General features: G+C 38.0%; 1 protein-coding gene across 8 annotated transcripts in view; it reads right to left on the bottom strand.

Annotated features, from left to right (window-relative positions):
- Positions 1 to 6,701: 6,701 nt before the first annotated feature.
- Positions 6,702 to 12,950, bottom strand: part of LOC138940022 (latrophilin Cirl) — a 517,985-nt gene continuing 511,736 nt past the window's right edge. For 7 of the 8 annotated variants that reach the window (XM_070308486.1, XM_070308487.1, XM_070308485.1 and 4 more), the window contains 2 exons: positions 10,829 to 11,026; positions 6,702 to 8,432 (listed from right to left, as the gene is read on the bottom strand). In XM_070308486.1, coding sequence (XP_070164587.1) covers positions 7,614 to 8,432; positions 10,829 to 11,026 — 1,017 coding nt within the window. In that variant the 3' untranslated portion in view covers positions 6,702 to 7,613. The remainder of the gene's footprint in view (positions 8,433 to 10,828; positions 11,027 to 12,950) is intronic. The other variant, XM_070308491.1, reaches the window with a different exon arrangement.

The following is a 12,950-nucleotide window of genomic DNA, read 5'->3' as shown; positions in this document are numbered from 1 at the left end:
TACGTTATATATATATATATATATATATATATATATATATATATAATTAAAATCTATTTTTTTGTAAACAACTTTCTCGTAAATTTTTTTTAATAGAAAGATATTTTTTTTTTTTAAATAATTATTATAAATTACGCTCGATTCTCGCCGAAAACGTCAATTATTATTTAGGTTAAAAAAAAGGTTTAAGCAGGTGATGTTTTATTCAGAGATTGGTACACATTTATTTATCCTTTGTTTTTTCTTGTATCAGACAGTTTTAAAGAAGCATACAAAAATCAAGAAACGGAGGCTCTTATTAGTTCGGAGATACCTAGGCTTTACATTTTTCTTCGTTTTTTACCTTTAACTTTCCTCCTCTGTTTCGTTAAACTTTCTTTTTCACTGTGCGCAGGCAGGCGACGTAGTATAGAAAATTCATGCGCTTGCTGTTAAGTGTGTGCGTGCTGGACGAGACTGCGTCGCGTCTCTCTTAAACTCTAGGACGCTAACATAACATAACTGGCAATTAGTATTAACACCTTGATAGACGACACACGATATCTCGCGCATTTTTTTAAGAACTATACAAAAAAAAATTTGAAAAAAACTTAGAAACAAAACCAATAGCTAAATCAAGACACAAAATATGATATCGATGATGTTCAGTTATTGATATAACATTTATTTATAATAATTATAAGAAATATATTCCAATTAGCAAAAAATTGGCACGCGTTGAAGATATCTGTATCGACGATTCCGGTTAGCGTTCTAGCGTTAAGTATCACTTACATCACGAAGGAAAAACGTAAAAAGTAAGATCACAGAATTGTACGAATTCTATGCGATCGTGTGAACTCTAAAGTCAACGATTTCACGGTTTTCGATTCGAGTGTTACGACGATTTGGGAGAGGGAGATGATAAGGAGCGGTTTATTAAACTTTTTCCCTCTATTGATATCTCTAAGTATCAGCAACTCTTTAAACAATCGCATCCATCATAATCGGAGGTACCAATGGTAGGATAAGAATCAAAACTACCGTAATTATCGCGCCTACTACAGAAACCGTTATTTTGATGCCCCATGCGATCACAATGTTGTCGAAAAAATAGAAGTAAAAAAAGATTTGAAATAATTTTTGCGCGCTGAACTCATGTTCATTCTCGCTATCTTTTACTCTCTCACAGTGAATCACAATATATACAGTATAGGACGCAAATATCATTTCGCAGGAGGCTCCAAAACGTCTCGAACTGGCTCTGGAAGGTGGTGATATGATTTGAAGGCGGAGATAATTTTGGCTTCGCTCAATGTATTTTCATCTCGTTCACCCCGAAACGAAAGCTTCTCCGCTAAGTATCTCACAGGACAAAGTTAGGAGATTTTTACGGAAAAAGAGAGACATGAAAGATTTGGAGAAGGAGCAAAAAGGTAAAGAATCGATACGCAGAAAGAAGGAACATCGCAATTGGAACGATCAATTAATCTTGGGTTTGTCGCTCTTACCACAAGAAAACAGACCAGGATAAGGAGAAGGGATAAAAAGATAGTGTGAGCGGGGGAGGCGGAAGATATTTACATTTATAAAACGGCTAAGGATAAAACATGCACTGTACATCGTCTGTCCGTGTCCAATCAATGCCGTACATGTATTTTTTCCTCGTCCTTTGATCCTTTCTCGCGCAGCGATACACATATGGACGAGTGTGTACGACTACGTTTTGTCTTGTGCTTCTTTCTTTCTTTTCAGGTTTTATCGAGATATCTGGATCGTAATCCGTAAAATCCAAGATCCGTTAAATTCAATTTAAACGTAAAACTATATTTGTAGCGATCCTTCCTTATAAGATTCGCTTTAAAAACATAATTTTACATGTAAAGCAAATCAGAGCAAAATAGGAAATCGCTTTAGATATAATTTTATACTTAAAAGAGATCTTGGAAAAAAAGATCGCTTTAAATATAACTTTATATTTAAAATAAATTCTAGCAAAGAGTGAGCATGATACAAAAAAGGACCCCTTTAATATAATTTCGCGGACTAAGACGGACTTCGCGAGTTTCGATTCCAGCCGTCTCGTTTATCCTTCCGTCAGTCGACCTACTTTAGTAGAGTTCGTTATAAATATCCAACGATTACTTGGGCTCTTTAATATTTTACTTCCTTCGCTTATTTACACATTAACTAATACGCGTTGAGACTTAAATTAAGATTCGCCTTGCGCATCCTCCACGCCGCGTCACCGATAATAATAGCTCGTAATAGCTTCGCTACTTACTAGTAAATTCGCTTAGCCTAAGGTATGCTCTATTTTCGCATCTATCGGTCATTATCTCTGAGTCTCTCGCATCCTCTCAGCTCTCTCGATCTTTCGCGCTCGCGTTCCACTTTACAAGTATTCAACATGTACAAAGCCTTATTTACATTATGTACATACGGTTCTCGCATTCGGAGTCATTCGCAACATTGATAACGCTTCGCGTGTCCTCGTGTAATGTCCGTTTCGTGCACGCGATTAAACTTTAGTCGAGAAAATCGAGACACCAAAATCGGGACACTTCGAACAAGGACACGTCCGATCTCATTCTCATCGCACGTTTTCGATTAAACACGACTGTGCTTGTCGCGGATACAGCGCTAAGTACGGATGTTTGATTTTTTTTCTCGATTCGTCGTGTAGTGCTAAAGATGCGTCGAGAATATAGACTACTGGTCTCGTCTAACACACTGATCGACTTTCGGACCCGTGGCAGCCATTTCTCTTTTTTTTGGGCTCGCACAAACGTCAAACGGATGGAATGTGGATGCTTGCAACAATTATCTATCAATTAGATGTTACACGGCTGAGGGTTGCAGTTTCTGATCGTAGAAAATTATATATAATAAGCTTTTTCGAGATTTAATTGTGCTTACTGGTAAATCAGTCTAGGCGAAACTTAAACTCTAAGGAGCTTGTAGTCTCGATTTAATTGCGGTTTACAGAAAGAGAAAAGGATAGATCTGACAATGAAACGGCATCGAATTGAATGCTCGATTCATAAAAGTATATCGATGATCTTAATTATTACGACTTTCCTCTATAATATTCATTAATATCATTATATAATATGATATCATTTTCAGAGGCGACCATTCTGATATACGAGATCATCGAATACTTCGTTTTTACTAAAATATGATTAATTAATAATTTTCACATTCGCAGTATCCTAACATAGGTTACAGGATTTCTTTAATTTTTCACGATTTTGTTCACTTGTTATCTTTATATTAATAATGCTTTCATTAAATAATAATTTTTGCAGTTGTAAAAACTTATATATTTAAACTCACTTTAAATTTCATCTTTTATTCTGAGACTTTATCTTTATTGAATGAGATATTAAATTTTTTCGAGGATTAAATCATTTATTATCTTACTTTTTTGTAAATCAATAATACGTATAGTCGCCTGTTACCATATATCATTGATGAAATATATATTTTGATCTTCCAATTAGTCAGATGCGGGGGTTACAGATTACAGAACTCCTATAAGTATAATATCTTTATAGATAACTTTTACATAATTGACAAATCAATGTCTGTAAAGGCCACCGGTATACTGACATTTTTCGTCTTCTGGATGCTTTAAAAAATCTTCGATATATATTTCGAAAATACCGAAATGGGCAATAATATGCTAAAACTGCTCGAGACACATTTATACATAGTTAACATAGCTGGTACTCTTAACGCGATTATCATTATTACAATTCTCCTATATGCTTGTTTCACATAGGCGAGAAATAAATCAAACAACCACGAAATCGCGACAAAGCGGACAAAGATACGTTGAATCTATTACTTGCTAATTTCTTCATCATTGGTTAAACTATTATTTTTGACTCTTCGAATCAAACAAACAAACAAATGTCCGGATCAATAAATAAAATCAATGTACTAATTGTTTTTTATACTTTATTTCAAATTAAAAATAACCGTTGCAAAATAAAATGTATATAATAAACGGAATAAATGTTACGATTTATAAGCAAGTATAAACGCGTTCTGTCACAAAAAAAAAATTATTTGAAATTTTTAATTAGTACACAGTTAATTCAACGTAGTTTCATCTACAATATACTGTATTAAGAAGACTATTATATAGCTCACTTTCGATACTCTTCTTGCCGTCAGAATATTGCCCGACAAAGATTCTAATGGTTTCTGTCAATGAGGGCGACGAGGAGTGGTTAGAGAACACAATAAACCTCCACTCGACACAGTTTCCGCTCGCGATATAAAAAACACTCGCGGATGATAAAAAATAAATAGCGCGCGCGCGGAATCTTTTAGTTACACGGTTAGCTTAACTCACGCGTTCTCTCACGTACATACACGATTTTTTATTTTAAAAAATAGTAAAAAACAGTGACTAAGTATTTTCGCGCATTTTTCCACGTCGTTCGGAAAATCCGCTTGTATCACTAGTATTTACCTGCCCACGTACGATTCCTAGGCCCTTCTTGCCGTTCCCCTTTCGCTTTCTCTCTTTCTCTCCCTCTCTCTTTCTCTCTTGTCACAATAATAATATATTGTTATTGTATACATACATATACATACATACATACATACATACATACATACATACATACATACATACATATATATATATATATATATTTATCTTTTAATTTATAAAAATAACGTTCTGGGACTAAAACGCGTAACGTTTCAAAGCGGCGCGCGACGAGGAGCTGCCATATACGACTGATAAAGGCGCTTCAGCTATTGCCCCTCGATTTCTCCTTTGTTCTTCCCGTACGGGAGGAAATCTAATTTCCGGCCATCAGCGCCGAGAATGCGCTCGTTATTCGCTCGTAGAAACACAACTCGGTGAAAGCTCGCGCGAGGAGCGCACCGGGTGTCAGGACGAAGCCTTGCACAGAATCGGCTTCAGACAAAGTATAAGTAAGTAGCTGCCTTAAAAGATGAGTAAATAAAAAGTATAATGCCATAACGGACGTTTTCCTTGCTGCAGTATATGTTAACTAAAATGTAAAATTATATCCTAGTATTTCTCATGTAAAAAAAAAAAAAAAAAAAAAAAAAAAAAAAAAAAAAAAAAGATCTTTAAGCAGTAAACAACTCTCTATTAAATCTTTAATTTTTTAGCGACGAATTTTGTTGAATTATTTCAAACTGTTAAAGACTAAGTTGATGGTTTATGAATTTTTACATATTAAAAAATAATATTAATTTATAAATAACTTTTTATAATTTTTTCTCAGTAATATTTCAAAGATAAACAAAAATAAATAATGCTATACAAAAACTCAGAGTGCATATGCCTGAAGCCGATTGTATTTTTCATATTTAAAATTGTAAAATAATATGTTTTGTATGTATCTTCTTGACGAATATCTTGCATAAAACAAATATCATATTTATCAAGAGGCGTTGAAGCAAAAATATTATTAACGTGCGGTGAGATCGCTCCAAACTGCGTTGCTTTGTGTCACAATGTATAAAGATATTCTCCGTTTTAATTATAATAATAAAAAAATGGTATCATCGATATTCTTGATTAAATCCTCAGAAATTAATGTCACTTTAAACACTATTTTTACCATGGCGCGAAGTGAATATCACTACAGCAATCTCATCTCACGAATTAAGATAGCGATTCCTTTATCGAGCCGTCGTAATCCTGCGTAAGGATTAAGATACGGGCACGTGTCGATCCTCGACTTGTCGACAACACCGGCGTATCGTTAATGGCTGCGTATTCGGCCAGAGGCGATATGTCTAGATCTATATTACAGTGCCTGTTTTTCTAAAGTTTGGGGGAAGCCACGCCATCCACCACGTTTGGAAAGCTTTGCCCCGCCGAATACTTATAATATATAGATTCAAAAGTAAAATTGATAAGAGTCCGGACGAGTCATTCGTCGCATTGTGGTGATACGAGCTATGACGTTTAAGCGGCATATTAAATGCGATTCGCCATAGCTAGCTAGATGCAAACGATATGTACATCACATGGTGATTTACACGTAGCTTACATTCGGCTATACGGTGAATCGCGTTTAATACTACGATCAACGCGACACCTAATATTGCTGGACGAGCGACGACTGAGCCGCCGGTGAATCCACTTATCATATTGAATGCCAGCTTACGATACGCGGTTTGTCGTGTCCCGTAACCCTTCCCAACCCGTTACAATCAATGCGGCGGTGACGCGGGTCTGGGAAGGGTTGACGCAGATGTGCCGAGTATCGATGATGCTCACGTAATATCTCCTCCCTCGAAGTCCGTCGCGCACGAAGATAGGATCTGTTTCGAGATCTCGATAACATCAGAATGTTATTGCTGTAGGAAACATATTGGATGAAATGATTTCTAGAAACGATACGGGGCGTATGTTTGCCTGGACAATTCAATACCTATTCAAAAAAGCTAAACTATATTTCTCACAATTCGCAAGACCATTTTAAAACATGCGCATTTTATGAAAACTGAAATCAATAATATACATATATATATATAAAATCAAATATATAGCTACTTTTAAAATAAATAAAGAAAATTGATTGATGGAATCTCTAATAAAACTATAACAGTAATGATCTCTTAAAAACAAATATCTTAAATGCTGAAATGTATTCAACATTATTATAGAAAAAAAAAAAAAAAAAAAGTTATTATTTTTTTATAAATTACATTATATATATAGCTTTCATATATTAAAACAATTAATATTTAAAAAATTAATATATCTCTCGAATATTTATATACGACAAATATTGTGCAAAAATTTCCACGAGCTACCTTTAACATCAAGATAACAAAACTTTGGTTCGTTACGCTCGTATGAAATCCGCAAAAACATCGCGCTTAAATCAGGAATAAATGTTTTCAAAATCTCCGATCGTCGCGTTGCTTCGGACTTCGCAAAGCTCCTATTCCCCATCAGGACTCGTCACGTTCCGGTTTTTACTCGCGCACTCAGTTCGCCAATTCCAAACGCTCGGCCACGACGGGCACGTCGTCGTCGTCGACTTAGCTTAAACGAGAGGTTCGCTACAATTCTATTATACAGAGTCCGCGTCGCGATGGTACGAACTCACGCACACATCAATACGATATACTCTAAGAGACGCGGGTATCCATTGGACGACGTGGCAGCCTAGTTGGATACCCATCGATCTCGCATTCGCTCTTTCTCTTTCATTCTCTTTTTCTCGCTCACTCTCATCCTTTCTTTCCTTTCGCCCCGCTCGTTCCGAGGAGACGACCGATCAAATTCCACCTGAACGGAGACAAGGGCGGCGCTCCCTAGAACGCTCGCGATACGTCGATTATGGCTAAAACGCGACGATCTGCATCAAGACACTGTCGCGCTTATGCTTGAGCTAAAAAGCGGCACGTCCATCTCCCGCGGATTCTCCGGATGGGAATCGACACGTGATTGTTCTCTTCAGGAACGAATCGTTATCACCGTCATCACCTCCCCCCGCCACCATCATATAATCCCGGACGAAACAAACCATCCAAACGATTCAACGCCGTTTCGTCACTTAGGGAACGTCCATCGTTCCTTCGCGGGAAACCGAGAAAGAGTCTTCGAACCGGGTTGGAACCTAACACTCGCTGTAAGACGGTGGCGGCATACCGCGACCCGTGTACATGTCCGTCTGCGGTTGCAGATGACAGACGACGGTGTGACCGTCCAGTACGGCCACTGTTCGCGTGTGGTCCTGCTGCGGCGGCATGCCGTACGCCGCCGGTAGCCGCGGCAAGTCCCCAAGTTCATACCTGGCTTGCTGCCGGCGCAGCTTCTCCCAGCAGGCGTTCAGGGTACGCTCCACCGTCGGTCCGTATTCCGTCGAATCGTAATGCGCGAGATTGGCGCCGGCACTGCCGCCACGCTCCGTCATCGCCTGGCCGTAATGCGCCAGGTTGCGGTCAGCGGCGGGCGAATACGGGATCAGCGGTCGATGATCGCCGTAGCTCCTCGAAGACTGTCTGCTCATGTCGCTCTGCCGTCGGCCGTCTTCGTCGGACATGTCCGACACCTGGATCTCACCGGCGCCGACAACGCCGCCGTTGCCGTTGCCGCCACCGTTGCTACGCTCGATCTCCTCGTATACCGGGTCGTCCTCGTTGATGAGGCCGCGCGGCAGATGCACGTGTTGGCCGTGGTGACCGTGCAACTGATGATGCCCGGCACCGCCGTTGCCGCGACCATCCACGATCTCGGTGTACGTATGGTTGTATGGCATCGCGGCACGTCTACCACCGCCGGTCGTCCTGGTACCGGTGTTCATCTCGCCGCCGTCATTCGGTCCGCGTCTCCTACCGGAATGGCCGAGTGTCAGGGTGTTGTGTGTCCGCGGGGAATCCTCCTGTTCGGAGCCGCCGTGTCCGGAATCACGGGAGTAGGACTTAAAAGAAATGTTCTGCGCAGAGAGAGTTAATATTTTGCGTTAGAGCGATAAAAGAATGTGCGAAAAAGGAAGAAAATATAATATGAAATAAAATGTAGATTTGACACTTTTGCGCCCATTGAATTTTACGCGTAAAATGCATTGAAATAATATTGCGTTTGATATTTTCTAAAAACATGACATTTAATAATAATGCATGTGTCTGAATAGAATTAAATAGAGTTATTCCCATGAATAACTATCGATATACGTTATATAAAAAAAATTAATAAATAAAGAGGCGCGTTAGACAGTTTTAAAAATCATATAAAAAACAACATTCACATACAATGATTTATTATTGTAAAATATCACATTGATAATCGTTTAATCATCGGACGCGAAAATGTTAAAGCTATGAGATTTATGATTTACTTGAAAATTTACGCAATTGAGCCGTTTATTCCATACATATTTTGTCTATACAATATATTTAACTCTCCTACTAAAATAATTTAAATTATATAATATATGCCAATCTTGTGAAAATGTTAAAATAGCTGTCTCTGTCTTACTTTAATTATAGTTATACGCCACTCAAATGAAACGGCTCAATTGATGATCGCGCATGCATGAGAGGAGAAATGAACGAGAAAATTCCGCTCGTATTGCATATAAAGACCGTATTTCACGGTTAATCATCCTCCTCTCTTCATTGTACACATAGTACAAGAAAAAAAACTGACGTAACGTAACGTAAAACCAAGGCACACAAGATGAGCTACATACAATTCATGACAGGATAAATGGAGCACTGTGTTCTGATATAAAACGTCATAACCGCATGTATTCGCATTTGTTCTCACGCGGTGGACGCGCATTAGAATAAGAAAAAAAGAGAAAGGGGGGAGGGTGTCGGAAGAGCGACATGGCTTATTCCATAACATCTCCGTTTCTTCTGCTTTTACTTCAGCCGGCGCTCATCAATCACCATGTTTTGCTACATCTCAGTAATTCACAGCGAGCATCGCCAAAAGTAAAAATATAAAAGAGATATCCAACAGTACTTACAGTATCTTTGCAAAAGAATTCAAGAATTACAGAGATGGGAAAAAGAAATTTTTGTACATGCGTCCAGTAAACAAGTCTGTCTCCTTTACGAATGGTGAAGTTGATTTATATCTCCATAATTTATGCAGTTTTATTACTCTCTTACATTGTACTTCGCGTAAATAACGTAGGAAAGTTAATTCTCTCTTAATGCCACGATGCTAAACATATAAATTTTGTTTTGACATGATTTATTTTACATATTTTGGAACTGAGACAAATTTTATTACACTATATTGTGTATATAATCGAGCAAATCATATTTAGATATATAAAAGATTTGTAATACGTTTCATTTGAAAAATTTCAGAGAAATATTAATTGTTCAATTTCTTTAATATGCAAGAAAAGAAGACTGCAGAAAGATTGCAAACGAAGAATTATGATACACGCTATGTCGCAAACTTGAAAAATAATCTCACTGTACACAAGTCGAGACCAAGTGTACTCGCATCTCCAGGCTCAAAATTCGGATCAGGCTCACTTCTAGGATGCGTAAAGATGAACAAGTGCTGTGCTTGAGTGAAAATTAATACTGCACACCATGCAGAAATAAAAAAGAGAAATAGAGAGACCAAAAGACACACGATGAAGATGGAGACGGCTCTAGTTTTAGCGAAACTCTTGGTGAAGATGTTATATTATGTTTAGGCTTTTGGAAAAAATGAACGAAATCTTTATAAACGCGCGGATCACAATTTAGTGAAGCTTCCGCAAATATTAGAGCCAAAATTAGCCAAATCCTCTCGCGAGAAATAGCTAAATGCTCGCGAATACGAAGGTAACAGTTGCCAAGGCATATGCAAATGCATGGACTATACGCTTGATTAGTGTACCCCTCGCAAATGCAAGATCCTTGCGCATACAAAGACCGCTGGTTCTTGTAAACGCGGAACCGCTTGCCAATGTGAAGATCGTACTTAGCCAGGATCTCATCAATGCAGAAGCAGCGGTTTAGCAAATCCTTGCAAACGTACGTACAATATTAGCGAGCTGCACGCAAATACGAAACCATGATCTCGAAACATTTCATGAGAATGCTTATAGTTCGGCGCTATTTCGCATACATAATCGTCGTTCAAAAATAAAGAGCCGCGACAAGTTTTTCATTAAATTATAATAAATATTGAAATGTAATTTATAATTCATAAAATTGTATATTTATAATTTATTTGCGGTAAATAAAATGCTCTCTTCGTAATTTCTCCGCTAAGACTCTCTAATACAAAAGTTTAAACGATTGTAAAGTTTGCCTTACGATAGAGCCGCCCCCAGAGGGTGAGAAACACAGCGAGCGAGTTTAGCGGTGAATTAGTTACCTTCCACATGAGGTTTTTGTTAAGGTGGCCCCAAGTGGCGGTGGCAGATTTGGGGATATTGGGAGCTGAGGGTAAGAATGCGTGACGTGCGTATGGCAGGGTGGCCACGATGTGAGCCTCGGTCGAGGCAGATTCATCTGGCACCGGTACTGCCGGCTGCCTATCGACTATCGCCCAGCTTCGACCGGATACCAAGTACTGTAAAAGCAACCAATCCGCCGTTCCCCCTTAACCCTTTGTTTACCGATAAGCAGGATCATCTCTATCAGTATCGCTCGTGTGTTTCAGTGTATGCGTGTGAATGGATGATATATATTCTCTAAATAATTATTTCATGCGTAATCACCGCCAGAAAAATTAAGATATATCATATTTTTAATAATTAATATTTATGTAGATTCACAAATTGTCGTGTCAGTAAACAAAGAGTTTTTCAACTACTACGCAGATTTTAGAAGCAACTCTGTTTCAACAGAATCGTAGAATAGAAAATTTAATGAAACTACCCTGATGCAAAAATCGTCCATTAAGTATTAAAGAATTTCATATTTCTTTTACCTATTTTAATCTTTACAGTGTGTGATTCTAACTACAGTAATATCTATTGTATCTCGCAGATAATATTTCTCATTCAAAAATTTTTCTTTTAGAATAGTAGACAAGTAGACTTTATTCTAATAAAATATTAATTTAATCTTTATAGTCCATGAGAGAAAAGTTATATAAAGCATTAAGAAATAAAAATGTTTCAATGGATAATATATAATATTAGCTTCATTAAACAGCTTCATTATAACGGCTACATCTAGTCCAATTGAAATCGCAAGGCTGGGAAGACCGGAAGGTTTAAGCTCCTCGATCGATGAACCAGCAGGACAAGAGACCTCGTGCACCAATTAGGATACATAATTGTGTGGACACGGGGAAGAGGAAGGGCGCGTAAATTCCGCACGACACGAGGGAGATATGAGCGCTGTACATATCCAGCGGTATCTCGCGCGGCACCGGAAGCAGAACAGATTTAACCCGTGCGGGAGCGAATCTACGACGTAGCGCTCTGAGATACGCGACGTCGGCACGCACGCTGAAGGGCTCTCCCTGGACACATCGCGGCCTCCTTCACCCTTCGGCGAACGGACGAGCGTGTTTGTTATACGAGAACGACACGTGATTGCACTTGTTTCGAGATTCTATAGGGACGGGTCACGCGACCGCTACAGCCGGACTTCCGGTCCTAACGAAACCTACGACCGGCAGCTCTGACACAGATCGAGAAAGAGCGCTGTACGATGTCGTCCGCTTAGACGAATCATCTTTAGAACAATGATGAAATTTTCAAGCGTGTGGATTAAAAAATCTTTGAAACAAGTCAAAGAAGCTCTTCGCATCTCCAAAAAATTTAATTATCTGAATACTTGAATTTATAAACATGCATTATTCATATTTACAGAGAAACTGAATCAAAAGATGTTCTTTTAAAATCTTCGAATGGCAAAACTTAATTATATTCTTGTTATTCTCGGAAAAGTTGAATCCCTTCATTTTGAATTCTCTAGTTTATAGAATTTGAAAATTTCTGTGAAAGAGGCGATAAAATAATTGCCTATCTAGTTTTAGCTATCTAAAAGTTTTCTTTATATTTTACCTCATAGACATGCGTTAATTAGAGAAACGCATAAGATAACGGATAAGAATAGAGAGAGAGAGAGAGAGAGAGAGAGAGAGAGAGAGAGAGAGAGAGAGAAAGAGAGAGCAAAAGTGGCCGGTGAATGAGCATGTGTGATGCGGTGGAGGTGTGACAGATGTAACGGATTAATTTTTCTCACCCAATCTTTCTTTTTCTCTTTTAATTTCTGTTAAGTGGTTGATCGTGTAAATGAATGCCTATGCGAGCATTTGATTATTTTTTAATCTTTCATACTTGAAGCGCAAATCCAATTATCGTATTTTCTTACTTTCATCATTATCATAGTTACTAAATTCAATTTTTAATTACGAACTTATTTCTCACACTTTTATCGGTAAAAATGTCTTAATATTCAAAATTTTATATAAAATAAAATACTGATATTTCCATCAAAAGGGAATAGATAGCATGTAACACTTTGTTTTCTTCTATAAA

The sequence above is a fragment of the Polyergus mexicanus genome, unplaced genomic scaffold, assembly GCF_030449975.1.
Source record: "Polyergus mexicanus isolate NDT 795.1 unplaced genomic scaffold, iyPolMexi1.0 SCAF_15, whole genome shotgun sequence".
Taxonomy (NCBI): domain Eukaryota; kingdom Metazoa; phylum Arthropoda; class Insecta; order Hymenoptera; family Formicidae; genus Polyergus; species Polyergus mexicanus.
This window is presented reverse-complemented; position numbering and strand designations above follow the sequence as displayed.